The sequence below is a fragment of the Lepus europaeus genome, chromosome X (genome assembly GCF_033115175.1).
Source record: "Lepus europaeus isolate LE1 chromosome X, mLepTim1.pri, whole genome shotgun sequence".
In the NCBI taxonomy this organism is placed as follows: Eukaryota; Metazoa; Chordata; class Mammalia; order Lagomorpha; family Leporidae; genus Lepus; species Lepus europaeus.
Genome location: NC_084850.1, coordinates 32,629,096 through 32,646,125, shown reverse-complemented (window position 1 = coordinate 32,646,125; position 17,030 = coordinate 32,629,096). Strand labels below are relative to the sequence as shown.

The 17,030-nt window shown below is 40.2% G+C and overlaps 1 protein-coding gene across 11 annotated transcripts in view; it reads right to left on the bottom strand.

Moving 5' to 3' along the window:
- The window catches only part of THOC2 (THO complex subunit 2), a 126,224-nt gene that overhangs the window by 97,303 nt on the left and 11,891 nt on the right, over nucleotides 1-17,030 (bottom strand). For all 11 annotated transcript variants that reach the window (XM_062184254.1, XM_062184255.1, XM_062184257.1 and 8 more), the window contains exons 2-4: nucleotides 8,511-8,569; nucleotides 6,089-6,180; nucleotides 915-966 (exon numbers count right to left, since the gene is read on the bottom strand). In XM_062184254.1, coding sequence (XP_062040238.1) covers nucleotides 915-966; nucleotides 6,089-6,180; nucleotides 8,511-8,569 — 203 coding nt within the window. The remainder of the gene's footprint in view (nucleotides 1-914; nucleotides 967-6,088; nucleotides 6,181-8,510; nucleotides 8,570-17,030) is intronic.

The following is a 17,030-nucleotide window of genomic DNA, read 5'->3' as shown; positions in this document are numbered from 1 at the left end:
AACATACTAGGGTCAAAGTACCAGGCACTTGTATTTATTAAGGCCAAATTCTAGAGTCTCAGTAAGTTACTTAAGCAATTTAACTAATTTTAGGAATTAAGATTAACGAGCTAAAATAATTCATTCCAACTTGACAAACTTTCATAGGATGTCTTATTTTAAAGTGAACAGAATGTCTGGTAATGCTTTCCCCATTAGATTCAAAGTCATTAAAAAGCACAAAACTAATGGAGAAAAATGTGCTAAGTTATTTTAATCCAGATGTAAAATTAGAAAAAATAAATTGTAGTATACATTATTTTTTAAATCCATGCTTCCCATAGAGGGATACTACCTTCTGTTCTAAGTCAAAGAAATATTCCTTTTATAGCTTACATGAATTCTTATTTATTCTGTGCAAATAGAGAAGTTGCTATTTCCAAAGCTGGTTTCTTATCCACAAAACAAAAGTACTTGAATACTTTTGTCTCTTCTTGCTCTTTCTAAAATTAAGAACAATCAAGAGTACAATAGCAAAATAAATATCTCAAGTGCCCCAAATTTGAGATTCTGACATCATTCACTGAAAATCTCCACTGACTACAATTATTTTGTTACTACAATCTAAATAACTCATAATAATTTCATGCCAGAAAACTTGTTTTAACTTGAAATGACTTAATTTAGCTCAAATTTTTATAAATATGTTGCCAAAAACTCCAAAAAAGCTGTTATATGCTAAAGATAGTTTAGAAAGTGACTACACTAACATTTGACATAGAATACTATACTGTTTATTGTGTGAAAAATAAAAACTATTTCCAGATTTGCAGAAACATTTGTAAAATTCTTATTTTTAAAGAAAACATTCTATTCAATATGGCACATCAACTTACCGTTACACAGCACATGTTTACAGGTAACTTAATACTTACCTAATATGCAGAATACATCAGCAAGAATGGAGGGCATATCCTCACGAAATTCCTAATTCAAAGATAATTAAGTAAATACCAGAACAATACACAGCCAGTACTAGGGTTTCAGATTAATACTCTTCAGTAGAACTTAAAAACTAACAAACCCCCAATATCTCTGTGCTATCAAATATTAAAATTCTTCAAGTTTCATAATAAAAACAGAAAGAAGGAGATAATAGTTGGAAAAAGTTTCTTAATGTCTACTCTCAAATAACTTGATACAAAATGGAAACTTAAGCAAAGGGAGGGAGGGAGGGAAACAGAGAATCAGACAGAGACCAAGTTCCCATTCAATGGTCCACTCCCCAAATGCCTTCAAGGGCCAGAACTGGGCCAGGCCAAAATCAAGCCAAGAACTCAACCCTGCTGCCTCCCAGGTTTCTCTTTGGCAAAAACCTAGAATTAGGAACCAGAGTCAAGAACAGAACTCAGCACTCTAATATGGGACGTGGATATCCTAACTGGTGCCTTAACCACTAGCCAAACTACCATCCAACCTCAGAAAATATTAAACAGTACAAGTGAGTAACATTTTTCCAATTCACATTCAGGTTAGAAACTGCTAGAATTTGGGGCCAGCTCTGTGGCACAGCAGGTTAAAGCCCTGGCCTGAAGCACCGGCATCCCATATGGGCGCCAGTTCAAGACCCAACTGCTCCACTTCCAATCCAGCTGATATGGCCTAGGAAAGCAGTGGAGGATTGCCCAGGTCCTTGGGCCCCCGTAGCCACATGGGAGATCCGAAGGAAACCCCTGGCTCCTGCCTTCGGATCAGTGCAGCTCCGGCCATTGCGGCAACTGGGGAGTGAACAATCAGATGGAAGACCTCTCTCTCTCTCTGCCTCTCCTTCTCTGTGTAACTCTTTCTAATAAATAATCTTTAAAAAAAAAAAAAGAAAATGCTGGAATTTAGAATACCTCACACATACCTGAAGCAAAACTAATATGGTATATTTTTCATCTAAAACATTAAAGGTATTCATACCTGAGTCAATATTTGATCTATGCAAAATCATAATGCTATCACAAGAACATAAATCAAAAAAGCACAAAACCAAACACTATTGTTCCATATTGTACATTTCTTTGAAGAGGAAAATAATTTCTGAAACCTTGTTTTATTCATTCTCATTTGTATCCTTTGGAAAAATGGGCCCAAAGTTCTGTTTCTGGATAAAAACTTCAGCATTAGTCGAGATTTGTTTCCTGCCTTCCCACTCTCATGCTCAATTTTAGAGCCATTTTCCACTAGTAAGGATCACAGCTCAATTACTGCAATTTATAGTTTCCTGGTACTATAGAAGCCCTAAAATTAGCCTAATTTCAGAGACTAAAAGAAATTCTAAAGAAAAAACTGGCAGTTGCAAGAAGACACACAAGAGATGTTTCCATAGCTAAGATATTTGACAATGTATATTATGAGCAAGCCATGGCAAAGATAATCAAGCTCAGAAAGTGTATGTAAAGATATCACTAAATATTCAAAAGAAGCTAAGTAAAAACTAAAGACACATAAACAAGGTTCATTTGGACTATTTTCAGCAAACTGAAAAAGAACTATAATCAGATACCATAACATAATGAAACCTATATCAATGCCCATTTTACAGAATGAAATCACACCTTCACGGTCAACCAGGTATTTCTCTGGCTATGTCTACTTGAATGCAAGCACTCAGGCTACTTGAAGACCAAAAGAGAGCAAGGCAAGAAACTTCAAACACAGAATATCACTTGCTTAAGAAATAGACCAGGGGCTGGCGCTGTGGCGCAGCAGGTTAAAGCTCTGGCCTGAAGCACCAGCATCCCATATGGGCGCCAGTTCTAGTCCCAGCTGCTCCTCTTCCTATCTAGCTCTCTACTATGACCTAAGAAAGCAGTAGAAGATGGCCTAAGTACTTGGGCCCCTGAACCCACATGGGAGTCTTGGAAGAAGCTCTTGGCTTCAGATCAGCACAGCTCCAGCCATGTGGCCATCAGGGAAGTGAACCAGCAGATGGAAGACATCTCTATCTCTACCTCATCTCTATCTCTACCTCTCTCTGTAACTCTTTCAAATCTATCTATCTATATATATATATATATATATGAAAGAAAAAGACCAGATGAGTCCAACATGAACTAATGCTGATGTTTACAGCTGGTAGGAATAAAAGGGAAACTTATACTCAACTCTACTACTTAAATGCACCTGAATACGGAGAGAAGAAAATCACAAAAGCTAAACTTAAGACCATCCCTGGGAAGCACAAAAATTAAACAAAGGAGATTACCTTCCCTTAATAGAAAAAGGCTACAAAAGCTTAGAATGCAACAAGGGAAATTCATACTGAGATCAAGAAGTCCCAGATCTCACCTCAATAATATTTATTATAAAAGCTGTTCTGAACTGGAAAGATAATTTTATTCATACAAGTTTTACTTAAAAAATTTATTAATTTGAAAGGCAGAGCTGGGGGGGGGGGGATACATACATACATACATACACACACACACACACTCTGATCTTCCATCTGCTGGTTCACTTCCAAAATAGCCATGAGGGTCAGGACTGAGCCAGGCCAAAGCCAGGAACCTAAAACTCCCTCCTGGTCTCTGATGTGGGTGGCAGGGACCCAAGAACTTGGGCCATCTTCTGCTGCCTTCCTAGGCACATCAGCAGGGAGCTGGATCAGAAGTACAGCAGCTGGGACTACAACCAGCACTTATGAGATACCGGTATTGCAAGCAGCAACTTAACCCACTGTGCCACAACACCTGCCCCACATACAGGTTTTAAAACCAGCCTATCTGGGGCCGGCGCTGTGGCGCAGTGGGTAAAGCTGCTGCCTGCAGTGCTGGCATCCCATATGGGCACCAGTGAATGGAAGCTATCTCTTCATCTCTACCTCTGGATCGATCTCTCTCTTTCTCTTTCTCTCTCTCTCTCTCTCTCTCTCTTGCCCTTCCGCCGTAACTCTGCCTTCAAATAAACAAAAAAGCCTTTTTGAGGATATTGGGGCTGGCACTGTGGTGCAGTGGGTAACACTGCTGCTTGTAGTGCCGGCATCCCATCTGGGCACCGCTTCAAGTCCCGGCTGCTCCACTTCCGATCCAGCTCTCTGCTATGCCCTGGGAAAGCAGTATAATATGGCCCAAGTCCTTGGGCCCCTGCACCCGCACAAGAGACCCAGAGGAACTCCTGGCTCCTGGCTTCAGATTAGCACAGCTCCAGCCATTGCAATCAATTGCGGAGTGAACCAGTGATGGGAAGACCTCTCTCTCTCTCTCTCTCCCTCTCTCTTTTTCTCTCTGCCTCTCCTTCTTTCTCTGTGTAACTCTTTCAAAGTAAATAAATAAATATTTTTTTAAAAAAAACAGCCTATCGGTAACAGAATAACATATCACTCACAATACCTCAAAGTTTCACAATAAATACCCTTAAAATCTGACAGCTCATCTTCCAATTCAAATGCAAACCACTATGAGAAGTATCTAGTCTAAATCTCACTTAAACTAAGATATAGAATAACTATAAGGTTAAAAAGTCTCATTGGTGGCAAGCATTTGGCCTAGCAGTTAAAACACACACATCCTATATCAGCGTGCCAACGCAGACCCTGGGAAGCAGCGGTAATGGCTCAAGTAATTAGGTTCCCACCACCCACATGACAGACCTGGATTGAGTTGTTGGCTCCCAGCTTCAATCCAGTCGCTGCAGGCATTTGAGGAGTAAGCCAGCAGATGGAAACAAGCTTGCTCTCCCTGCCTCTCAAATTTTTTTATAAATCTACCTAATATTTTCTCTAAAACAAACAGCAAACAGATGAAAAAGAGCAAGTCAACAGTATAACTATATAACCAACATTTAAAATAATTTAATCCTCTGGGGGCTGGCGCTGTGGCGCAGCAGGTTAAAGCCCTGGCCTGAAGTGTCAGCATCACATATGGGAGCCTGTTCTAGTCCGTTGCTCCTCTTCCCATCCAGCTCTCTGCTTTGGCCTGGGATAGCAGTGGAAGATGGCCCAAGTCCTTGGGCCCCTGCACCCACGTGGGAGACCTGGAGGAAGCTCCTGGCTCCTGGCTTCAGATCAGCACAGCTCTGGCCATTGTGGCCACCTGGGGAGTGAACTAGTGGATGAAGACCTCTCTCTCTCTCTCTCTACCTCTCTCTGTAACTCATTCAAATAAATAAATCTTTAAAAAAATAAATAATTTAATTCTCAAAATTAAAAATCTCGTTAATTCCTAAGCATAAATATAAACAAAAGGGGCCAGAACTGGGGTGTAGCAAGTAAAGATACAGCCTGCAGTGACAGAATCCCATATGGATGCCAGTTCAAGTCCCAGCTGCTCAACTTCTGATCCAGCTCTCTGCAATAGCCTGGGAAAGCAGTGGAACATGACCCAAGTCCTTGAGCAGCTGCACGCACATGGGAGACTCAGAATCTCTGTCTCTCTCTCTCTTATTCTGCCTCTCTGTAACTCTTTCAAATAAATAAATAAATCTTAATATATACATATAAATAAAAATGGCACATTGTACTACATTGGGAGAAAACTAATTTCAGATTTTTTAAAAATTTAAATGGCAGAGACAAAAAAAGAGAGAACTTCCATCTGTTGGTTCACTCCCCCCAAATGCCTAAAACGGCTCAAACTGAACCAGGCTGACACCAGACCTAGAACTCAATCCAGGTCTCCCATGCGTGTGGCAGGGAGGAACCCAAGTATTTGTGCCATCACCTGATGCCTCCTAGGGTACACATTAGCAGGAAGCTGGAATCAGAAATAAAGCTGGGAACTAAACCAAGGCACTCTAATATGGGATGCAGGTATCCCAAATGGCATCTTAATCACTCAGCTAAACACTCAACCCTCAATTTATTTTTAGATTATCACTTTAAATTAAGGATACTTCAATATCCTTACAGTGCAGGCACCTTTTTTCATCCTCCCAACTTTCCCAGTATTTTCTACTTTACTCAAACCAGATAAAAGGAATTAAAATATCTTTACTACCTTAAGATACTCACTTTACTACCTTAAGAAACCCACTTTAGAATGAAATATAAGTATATACTTCAAGGATGTCTATGTCAAAGGCAAGAGATGTACCAACTAATTTTAATATACAAATATATACTTACACTAATGTCATTAAGAACATTAGATGCCTGTTCATGCTTTAGATTTCCTTTAATGACATGGTATGACAACTCATAGAGAGCTTGCTGGAAATCTGTTGAACATAAAAGAAGTAGTCTAAGAACACAGTCTCTTGACATGAAACGCAGACTTGGAGGAAATCTATTTCCAAATTCTCAGATATAAGTGTCAATAACAAAAATATAATTCTAATCCTTTTCTCTGGCAGTTTTCCTTTTATTTTCACAAAAACATAACACTAGCAGGTTAGACAAAAGTTAACCATTCCTCTAATATTGTAATGTAACTACTGGTTAAGCATTCCTTTTCAGTATTTTCCCATAGACTGTAGATTTTACATATCTGCAATCACTGTATATATCATTTGGTATTCTGATTCTTCCCCACTTTCAAATACATTTTTCATGCTACTAATGTAGCCATAATTATTTTCAATAACTGCTTTGAACTCTACCAAGTTGATATAAACTAAAGTAATCATTTTCTTCACCAGGTGACTTCACAGATTTTCCTAAACATATTCAAAATACACTCCATTAGATCTTACGGCTACAATGACAACAGAAATAGCAGAAAACAGAATACTGGGTTTTATCCATATCTTACAGTCAGAGACATTTCTCTCAAAATCAGATTTCAATTGCCACTAGAATTCAAACAAAAAATAAACGTATACATATATACTTTACATTTCAAAAATGGCAGTTCTATGAGAAATGTTAGCCACAAATAGCTCTATTCACTGTTAATTATCACAGCTTCATTTCTTGGAAAAAATTTACCTATGGAGATGGTTGTTACTGGTCAAATGAACTCCTTCTTGTCATCTTTTTACTTAGTCTCATATATTAAAACTTGACCTCTTTCTAACCATTAAAAATAGGAAAATAAGCAACTCTAAAAATGTTAATATAAAATAAAGTCTTTTTTAATAGCCTTTGGAGGGGCCAGCACCATGGTGCACTAGGTTAATTCTGTGCCTGCGGAGCCAGCATTCGATGTGGGCACCAGTTCTAGTACTGGTTGCTCCTCTTCCAGTCCAGCTCTCTGCTATGGCCAGGGATAGTGGTGGAGGATGGCCCAGGTGCTTGGGCCCCTGCACCCGCATGGGAGACTGAGAGGAGACACCTGGCTCCTGGCTTCGGATCGGTGCAGCTCTGGCCATTGCAGCCATCTGGGGAGTGAACCATCGGATGGAAGACTTCTCTCTCTGCCTCTCCTTCTCTCTATGTAACTCTGACTTTCAAATGAATAAATAAATCTTTTTTTAAAAGTATTCTGTTCTGATCTATTCGCAAAGGCATAATTTAACTATAATAAGTCCTAACAAATTTGGCTCAAGATAGAATAATGTTTATAAAAATATATTCCCCAGCCGGCGCCGTGGCTCAATAGGCTAATCCTCCCCCTCCCAGCGCCAGCACACCGGGTTCTAGTCCCAGTCGGGGCACAGGATTCTGTCCCAGTTGCCCCTCTTCCAGGCCAGCTCTCTGCTGTGGCCGGGGAGTGCAGAGGAGGATGGCCCAAGTGCTTGGGTCCTGCACCCCATGGGAGACCAGGAGAAGCACCTGGCTCCTGGCTTCGGATCAGCGCGGTGCACCAGCCACAGCGGCCATTGGAGGGTGAACCAACGGCACAAGGAGAACCTTTCCCTCTGTCTCTCTCTCTCACTATCCACTCTGCCTGTCAAAATATATATATATATATATTCCCCATATTGAAAAAAACATTGAGTTTCATCCCTAACTAAAGCTACGTATAAAAATGCTCTAAAATTACTAGACACAATCTCTTTTATTTTTGCCACTCCTTTGCCAAACCTGTATACTTAAGTTTAAACTAATGAATATTAAGTAGCAAAGTCCTTTAATACTAAAATTTACATCCTGCCTCATTATGTAATATCTTACTTAATTAATCCTATTTGGGATATGCAGTAAACAACTCATTTGCTTTTCATGTTTTCCATGGCAACTGCCCTTAACAAGATCCCCAGATACCACCTGAACATAACCAGCTGTAGTAAAAACACTAAGCTTCAGTTTCTGGAAATTTTCTAGTGCAAGTAAAATCAAAGCCGTTTTTCTTTCCATGCCAGCTTTTCCCCCACATTTATGACTGATACTGCTAACAACTGCTGAAATTTAGCTAAATATACCAAGTCTCAATTACAAAAGTCAAGTAATATCATATGACTGTACTGCAGGTCAAATAACAAGAGCATACAAGATGTACAGTCTTACTATAGTTTTAATCTTGACTGTAATGGATTCATATAAAAGCTTGATATAAGGTGAACTCTTACACTTTTTGTTTTTTATACATAGCAATGAATGGAAAGCAAGAGTTAATCATTGTAATCGAACCAAAAATAATGGTTTATTTTACTTTTTGAAATCTTACCTCTGTAAGTTGAACTATCATCGCTTTTATTTTCACTAAGGAGCCGGCACAAATGCAAACTAGAAAAAAAGAGAAATAATCCATATCAATTTGCAATATTAACACTTGGGATTCTGAAAGCAAATTATATCAACTGAAAACACACAGAAATATATAAAATATGTTTTAATGCATTAGTTTATAATGACAAAACAAACCTAAAAACTCTAACTGGTTAGAACTGGAGGATGCTGGGCTGGTGTTGTGGCAGAGCACATTAAGTCACTGCTTACGATGCCGATATCTCACATAAGTGCCAGTTTCTGTTCCAGCTGCTCCACTTCCAATCTAGCTCCCCGCTAAAGAGCCTGGGAAGATAGCAGAAGATGGCCCAACTATTTGGGCCCCTGCCACCAATGTGGGAGACCTGGATGGAGCACCAGGCCCCAGCTTAGGCCATTTGGGGAATGAACCAGTAGATGGAAGCTATCTCTATATCTCTACCTCTGGATTGTCACTCTCTCTCACCCTTCCCCTGTAACTCTGCCTTCAAATAAACAAAAAAGCCTTTTTGAAAAACGAGGATGCTGTGGCCTAGCGGGTAACGCTGCCACCTGCAGTGCCGGCATCCCATCTGGGCACCGCTTCAAGTCCCGGCTGCTCCACTTCCGATCCAGCTCTCTGCTATGGCCTGGAAAAGCAGTACAATATGGCAGAAGTCCTTGGGCCCCTGAACCCACGTGGGAAACATGGAAGAAATTCCTGGCTCCTGGCTTCAGATTGGCCCAGCACTGGCCATTGCACCCTTCTGGGGAGTGAACCAGCCAATGGAAGACCTCATTCTCTCTCTTTGCCTCTCTGTAACTCTGACTTTCAAATAAATAAATCTTAAAAAGAAAATGTAGTAAATACACACAATGGAAGACTATTCATGCATACAAGGGAAGAAATCCATCATTCGCAAGAATCTGGATGGAACTGGAAGCCATTATGGTAAGTGAAATAAGTCAGGCACAGAAAGACAAGTACTGCATGACCCCACCCATATGTGAAATCTAAAAAAGTTGATGTCACAGAAACAGCAGAATGGGGGGGAGGGTGCTGGAGAGAGGGAATGGGAAAAGTTTGATTAATGGGTACTAAGTTATAGCTAGGAGACAAAGAAGTTCTGGTGTTCTGCATAGTAGGGTGATAATACATATTTATGTTGTATATTTCTCTTTAAATATTAGAAGGATTTTGAATGTTTTCACCATAATGAAATGTTAAAACTTCCAAAGTGACCACTGCAGCTGAGGGGATGGCCAAGTAGGGTCAGCAACATTGCAGGCAGAACTGTAAATTTCTCGTTAGAGATGCCACCTGCCTTTACCAGGCCAGCTCTCCTCCCAGGCCAGCCAAGTAATGAAAGTCAACAGAGTGCCTTCCCCTAGGAGGTTCACACCTCCCTTAGGATATACCCCATGTGAAGAGATAGATAGGTCTGGGCCTCTTAACTTACAAGGCCTAAAGCCCAACAGATTATTATCAAGCCCCTTCTATCAGGTTCTATTTGCCTCTCAATCAGAAAACTTAATTGTAGCTTAGACAGCACCTTTCTTAGCTCCTCTAATAATGACTCTGTCCTTTGTTCTAGACCCTGTCTTGCACACTTGGGCCTCATTCCTTTGTAATCATAACCTCTACTCTACCACCAATGGCTCTACTCCTAACCTGTGTGTACTGATGGTCCTCTTCCCCACTTAATGCTGTATAATTGTTCAAACCTGGTAAATGCCACTCTTAGGATCATTGGTTACTATCCTCTGTCTTTTATGACCTTGTCTAAATATGATCAGAGTCAGCAAACTTGGAAGGCTTTCATAGCCTTGGCAACTCATGACGACAGCCTAGGGTGGTTACTGGCACCATAAACTAGAGTGTCAATTTGTTGGGTCAACAACAGGAGTCACTGTGCACTTGCTCCTCATGTAGGATCTCTGTCCTTAGTGTGCTGTACATTTTGATTTAATGCTATAACTAGTACTCAAACAGTATGTTTCACTTTGTGTTTCTATATGGGTGCAAACTGTTGAAATCTTTATACTAAATTGATCTTTTGTATATAAAGAGAATTGAAAATGAATCTTGATGTGAATGGAAGGGGAGAAGGAGTGGGAGAGGGGAGGGTTGTGGGTGGGAGGGAAGTTATGGGAGGGGGAAGCCATTGTAATCCATAAGCTGTACACTGGAAATTTATATTCATTAAATAAAAGTTTAAAAAAAAAACGTTGAGATGTGGTTACTCTGATTTGAATATGACACAACATGTACATGTGTTGAAACATCACAATGTCTCAAAAATATACACATTTTCACATATCAGTTCAAAATAAAACATTTTCAAACAAAATAAATGTTTAAGGACACTCTTTAAGCAGGACAACAATGATTGCACAGAGAATCTTAGAGTTGCAGGAAAAAAACTGACATACAGATAATTCTGAATGTTAACTCAACAATACTTGTAATAATGATGTCTTATGTTATTTAAATATAGCACTAAATATACATATATAGCTATAGACAAATACTGAGATACATCAAAACTAAATGGGATTATCTGGAACATCCAAGATTCCACCAAAGCAATTTACTACATTTTTTTTAAAATCACATGATAGTTCAGTAGATCCATTAAAAGGTTTCTACAAAATGCAAGAGTTATTAATTTTTCAATTTAAAAGACTCCTAGATAAATACTCATGGAAGAGAATTTTGCATATTATCTATGTTATTTTTATTTATTTAAAAGGCAGAGTGAGTGATAGTGAGAAAGAGCAACAGAAACAGAGATAGCCCTCCTATTTGCTGGTTCACTCCCCAAATGTTCACAACGGCCAAGACCATGTCAAAGCCAGGAGTACAGAGCCAGGTGGGTCTCCCACATGACTGGCAGGACCCAAGTGCTTGGGCCATCACCTGGTGCATCCCAGGGTACACATTAGGAGGAGGCTAGATAGGAAGTGAAGCAGAGACTGGAACCCAGACTCTGATATGGGATGCAGGCATCCCAAGTGGTGTCTTAACTGCTGTGCCAAACGACTGCCCCTTTTTTATTATTATTTTTTTAATGTTTAGAAGAGAACTTCTTTAACTCAATAAAGCAGCAGTTGTTAGCATGTGCTTCACAAACCCCTGATCCTGAAGACTGACTCTTGAGATCTACAAGGTCAAAACTACTTTCATAATACCAAAACATCCTTTTCCTTTTGCTCTAGACATTCTAAATAGTCTGAAAGCAACGGAGAGTCAGACTGCTGATCAGCCTTAGCACTTATCAAGGCAGTGACACCAAACTGTCCCACTAACTTCTTCAAGATCAAAAACTCAAAGCAAAGGAAAAAAAAAGTCTCATTTAAGATGTCACTAAACTATTTCATTACATTCTTCATGATCATACACAAACAAAAGCCAGCTTACTTGTGAATGTTTTTGATGGGAGTGTCATCAGTAAGATGACAGAATAGGAAACCTAAAACTTTCCTTCCTGGCACTAAGTCAATGAATAACACACAAACCAATTCTCTATCATAAATCAGTTAAGAGACCCAAGTCAAGAATCAAACCACATGGAAGTCAATAGAAAAACTCATTACACACTCTATCCATATCCTCTCCCCATAACACATGAAGCCAGGAGCCAGGAGCTTCATCCAGGTCTCCCATATCGGGTAGCAAGCTGCTTTCCCCAGCTCATTAGCAGGGAGCTGAATTAGAAGTGGAGTAGGGGTGCTGGTGCTGTGGTGCAGCAGGATAGAGCCCTGGCCTGAAGCGCTAGCATCCCATATGAGGTGCCGGTTCTAGTCCTGGCTGCTCCTCTTCCGATCCAGCTCTCTGCCATGGCCTGGGAAAGCAGTAGAAGATGGCCCAAGTCCTTGGGCCCCTGCACCCACATGGGAGACCTCGAAGATGATCCTGGCTCCTGGTCAGCACAGCTCTGGCAGTTGCAGCCATTTAGGGAATGAACCAGCGGATGGAAGATCTCTCTTTCTTTCTCTCTCTCTCTCTCTCTGCCTCTCTCTCTCTGCCTCTCTCTCTCTCTCTGCCTCTCTATAACTCTGCCTTTCAAATCTTTTAAAAAAAGAAAACAGTATGTCAAAAGAGATGTCTGCACATCCATATTCACTATAACATTATTCACAGTAGTTATAGTTGGAATGAACCTAAATTTCCATCAATAGATAAATGGATACAGAAAATATGGAGTATATATAAAAAGAATATTACCCAGCCTTTAAAAGAAGGAAATTCTGTCATTTGCAAAAACATGGATAAACCTTAAGGATGTTAGAATAACTGAACTAAGCTAGGCACAGGACAAATACCACATGATTTCACTTATATGCAGAATCCAAAACACTCTAACTCACAGAAGCAGAGAACACAAATAAAAGTGATTTCCAGAGGCTGGGGTTAGAGATAATGGGAGGTGATGGCCAGAAGATACAAAGTTTCAGTTAGAGAAGATGTAAGTTTTTTGAGACCTTTGGACAGCATGGTGACTAGTTAATAACAATGTATTACATTATTTCAAAAATTGCTGAGAGCAAATTTTAAATGGTCTCACCACAAAAAAGGTACTTGAGGTGAAGGGTGTATTCTTTAGCTGGAATTTATCAGTCCACATCGTATACAAAGGTTTTCAAAAAGTTCATGGTCAGTGTATACTATAAACTATGCAGATTTCAAAATTTCCTGTACCAAAAAAACTTCTCTCTCAATTCCATTTTTCCATGACTTTCTAAACTACCCTCATATGTCATAACATCACTTTGTACCCCATAAACATATATAAAAGATACTACCATGAACAATTATATGCCAACAAACTAAAAACTGAGGACAAATGGACAATTCCTAGAACCATATAGCCTATCAAGAATGAATCTTCCTTAAAAAAATGAATCTTAAAGAGAAAATCTGGGTGGCCGGCGCCACGGCTCACTAGGCTAATCCTCCGCCTTGCGGCGCTGGCACACCAGGTTCTAGTCCCGGTCGGGGCATCGGATTCGGTCCTGGTTGCCCCTCTTCCAGGCCAGCTCTCTGCTGTGGCCAGGGAGTGCAGTGGAGGATGGCCCAAGTCCTTGGGCCCTGCACCCCATGGGAGACCAGGAGGAAGCACCTGGCTCCTGCCATCGGATCGGTGCGGTGCGCTGGCCGCAGCAGCCATTGGAGGGTGAACCAAAGGCAAAGGAAGACCTTTTTCTGTCTCTCTCTCTCACTATCCACTCTACCTGTCAAAAAAAAAAAAAAGAGAGAGAGAGAGAAAATCTGAAGAGACCTATAATTATAAAGGTTTTAATCAATAATTTTTAAAAAAGTAAAGTCCAGGAGCAGATGGCTGCAAGGTCAGTTCTATCAAACATTAAAAGATGAATTAATCTTTCTCTAATTTGTCCAAAATATCAGAGGGACCACTTCCAAACTTAATCTTGTGAAGCCAGAATTACCAAAGACAAAAAAAAAATCGACATTACAAGAAAATTACAGACCATCTTCCCTGGTGAATATAAAAATCCTCAAGAAAATATGAGAAAGTTAAATTCAATAGCTCACAAAAAGGAATCATATACCATGACAAGAGAGATTTCTCCCTGAGATGAAGGAAGGCCCAACATACCAAAATCCACCAACAGGATACACATTAACAGAACAAAGGACAAAAATTATACAATCGTCTCAATAGATGCAAAAATGCTGACAAAATTCAACAATCCTTCATGATAAAAACACTCAACAAACTAGGAATAAAAGGAAATTATGTCAACATAACAAAAGTCTAAAAAGAAAAAAAGTCTAATATGAAAAGCTCACCAGTAACATACAGAATAGTGATAAACAAAAATTTTTCCTCTAAGATCAGGAACGTAGTATAAATGCCCACTCACAACACTTCTATTCGTTATATTATGGGAAGTTCTAGACACAACAATTAAGCAAGAAAAAATGGCATCCAAATCAGAAAGTGAAAAGTAAAATTATCTCCATTCACAGATGACAAGATCCCCTATGCAGAAAAGCTTAAAAGATTCTACCAAAAAAAGTCTTAAACAAATTCACTGAAACAAGATACAAAATATACAAAATTCAGTTGTGCTTCTATACGCTAAAAATGAACAATCCAAAAGGGAAATTAAGAAAATGTCATTAGGCCGGCACCGCGGCTCACTAGGCTAATCCTCCCCCTGCGGCGCCGGTACACCGGGTTCTAGTCCAGGTCGGGGCGCCAGATTCTGTCCCGGTTGCCCCTCTTGCAGGCCAGCTCTCTGCTGTGGCCCAGGAGTGCAGTGGAAGACGGCCCAAGTGCTTGGGCCCTGCACCCCATGGGAGACCAGGAGGAAGCACCTGGCTCCTGGCTTCAGATCAGCGCGGTGCGCTGGCCGCGGCGGCCATTGGAGGGTGAACCAACAGCAAAAGGAAGACCTTTCTCTCTGTCTCTCTCTCTCATTGTCCACTCTGCCTGTCAAAAAAAAAATGTCATTTACAACACCAAAAGTAATATATTTAGGAATATGTGTAAATGCAAACTAAGAAGCAAAAGACTTGTACACTGAAAACTTCAACGTACAAAACATTTCTAAAAGAAATTAAAAACAAAAATAGCATTGTGGTACAGAGGGTTATGCCAGCCTCCCATATGGACTCTGGTTCGAGGCCCAGCTGCTCCACTTCCAACCCAGCTCCCTGCTAAGGCCTGGAAAAGCAGTGGAAGATGGCCTGAGTGCCTATACCCTTGCCACCCATGTGGGAGACCCCAGTGAAGCTCCTGACTTCAGCCTGGCCCAGCCCTGGCTGTTGCAGCCAATGGGAAGTGAATCAGCAGATGGAAGATCTGTCTCTCCCTCTCTCTGTGTAACTCTTTCAAATAAATAAATAACTCAAAATGGAATACAAGCATAAAGTTAAGACTTCAAACTGTAAAACTCCTGTGGCCATCATCATAGCACAGCAGGTTAAGCTATGGTTCGTGATGCTGGCATCCCTGATCAGAGTGCCGGTTGAAGTCCCAGCTGCTCCAGTTCCCTACTAAGGAGCCTGGCAGTGGAGGATGATCCAAATGCTACCGCTACCACCCACATGGGAGATCCAGATGGACTTCTGGATCCAGCCCAGCCCAGCCCGTACAGCCATTTTGGACGAGTGAACCACAAGATGAGAAGATCTCTTTCTCACTGTTTGTCTCCCTCTCTGTCACATTGTCCTTCAAATAAATAAAATAAGACATAAAAAAATAAACTACAAAACTTCTAGAAGAAAGCACAGGAGGAAAGTTCTGTCACTGTTTTGGCAACAATTTCTAGGATATGACACCAAAAGCACAGGAAACAAATCAGAAAAAAACAAATCCGACCACATCAAATTAGCAAGCTCCTGTGCAGAACAGGAAACCCTCAACAGAGTGAAAAGGAAGCCAACAAAATGGGAGCTCTGGCCATTGCAGCCAATTGGGGAGTGAACCAACAGATGGAGGATTCTCTCGCTTTGCCTCTCCTTCTCTCTCTGTGTAATTCTTTCAAATAAATAAATAAATCTTTAAAAAGAGAGACAGAATGGGAGAAAACATTTGCAAACCATATACAGGATACAGGATTATACCTTAGTAAAAATGCTTGAGCCCATTAGTATTTCAGAGTTTGAGATATCTCGAAGATGGGACCAAAGTCAATATATAAAATTCATTTAGTTTGATATAGACCTTACACATCAGCCTAAAGGTAATTTTAAATTTTTAATTATTTTCATTTATTTGAAAGGCAGAGCAACAGAGACAGAGATCTTCCACCCACTAGTTCACTCCCCAAATACTCACAGCAGCCAGCACCAGGCTTGGCCTAAGCCAAGAGCCTAGAATTCCATCAGGGTCTCCCATGTGGGTGGCTGGGACTCAAGTATTTGAACTGTGACCTGATGCCTCTCAGGGTGTGTATTATCAGGAAGCTAGATCAGAATCAGAGTTGGGATTTGAACACCAGCACTCTGATTTAGAATACAGGCATCCCAAGCAGTCTTAACCACTATGCCAAATGTTTGCCCCTGATACAATCTTTTCTCCCTTAGGGATACTGAATAAACTGTGCCTTATGCATCTGCATTTTGAGTGTAACCCATCATAAAATTAGGTGAATTTTTCACTTGGGCCATCACACTGGTACCCAAGAAGTTTTGGACTTTGGTGCATTTAGGATTTTCAGATTAGGAATACTCAACCTGTATCTGATAAGGAGCTAACAACCCAAAACATATAAAGAACTCCAACAGTTCAACTGCAAAAAAAAAATGAAAAATAAAAATGATTTATAAAATGGGCAATGTACTTAAGCACTTCTCCAAAAATACACGAATGTCCAGTAAGTACATCAACAAGTACTCAATATCACTAATAATCAGAGAATTACAAATTAAATCTACAATGAGATACACCTCATTGTATGACCATTTTCGTTTTAAAAAACAAAATACTCATCATTGTTGGGGAGATGTGGAGAAACTGGACATTCG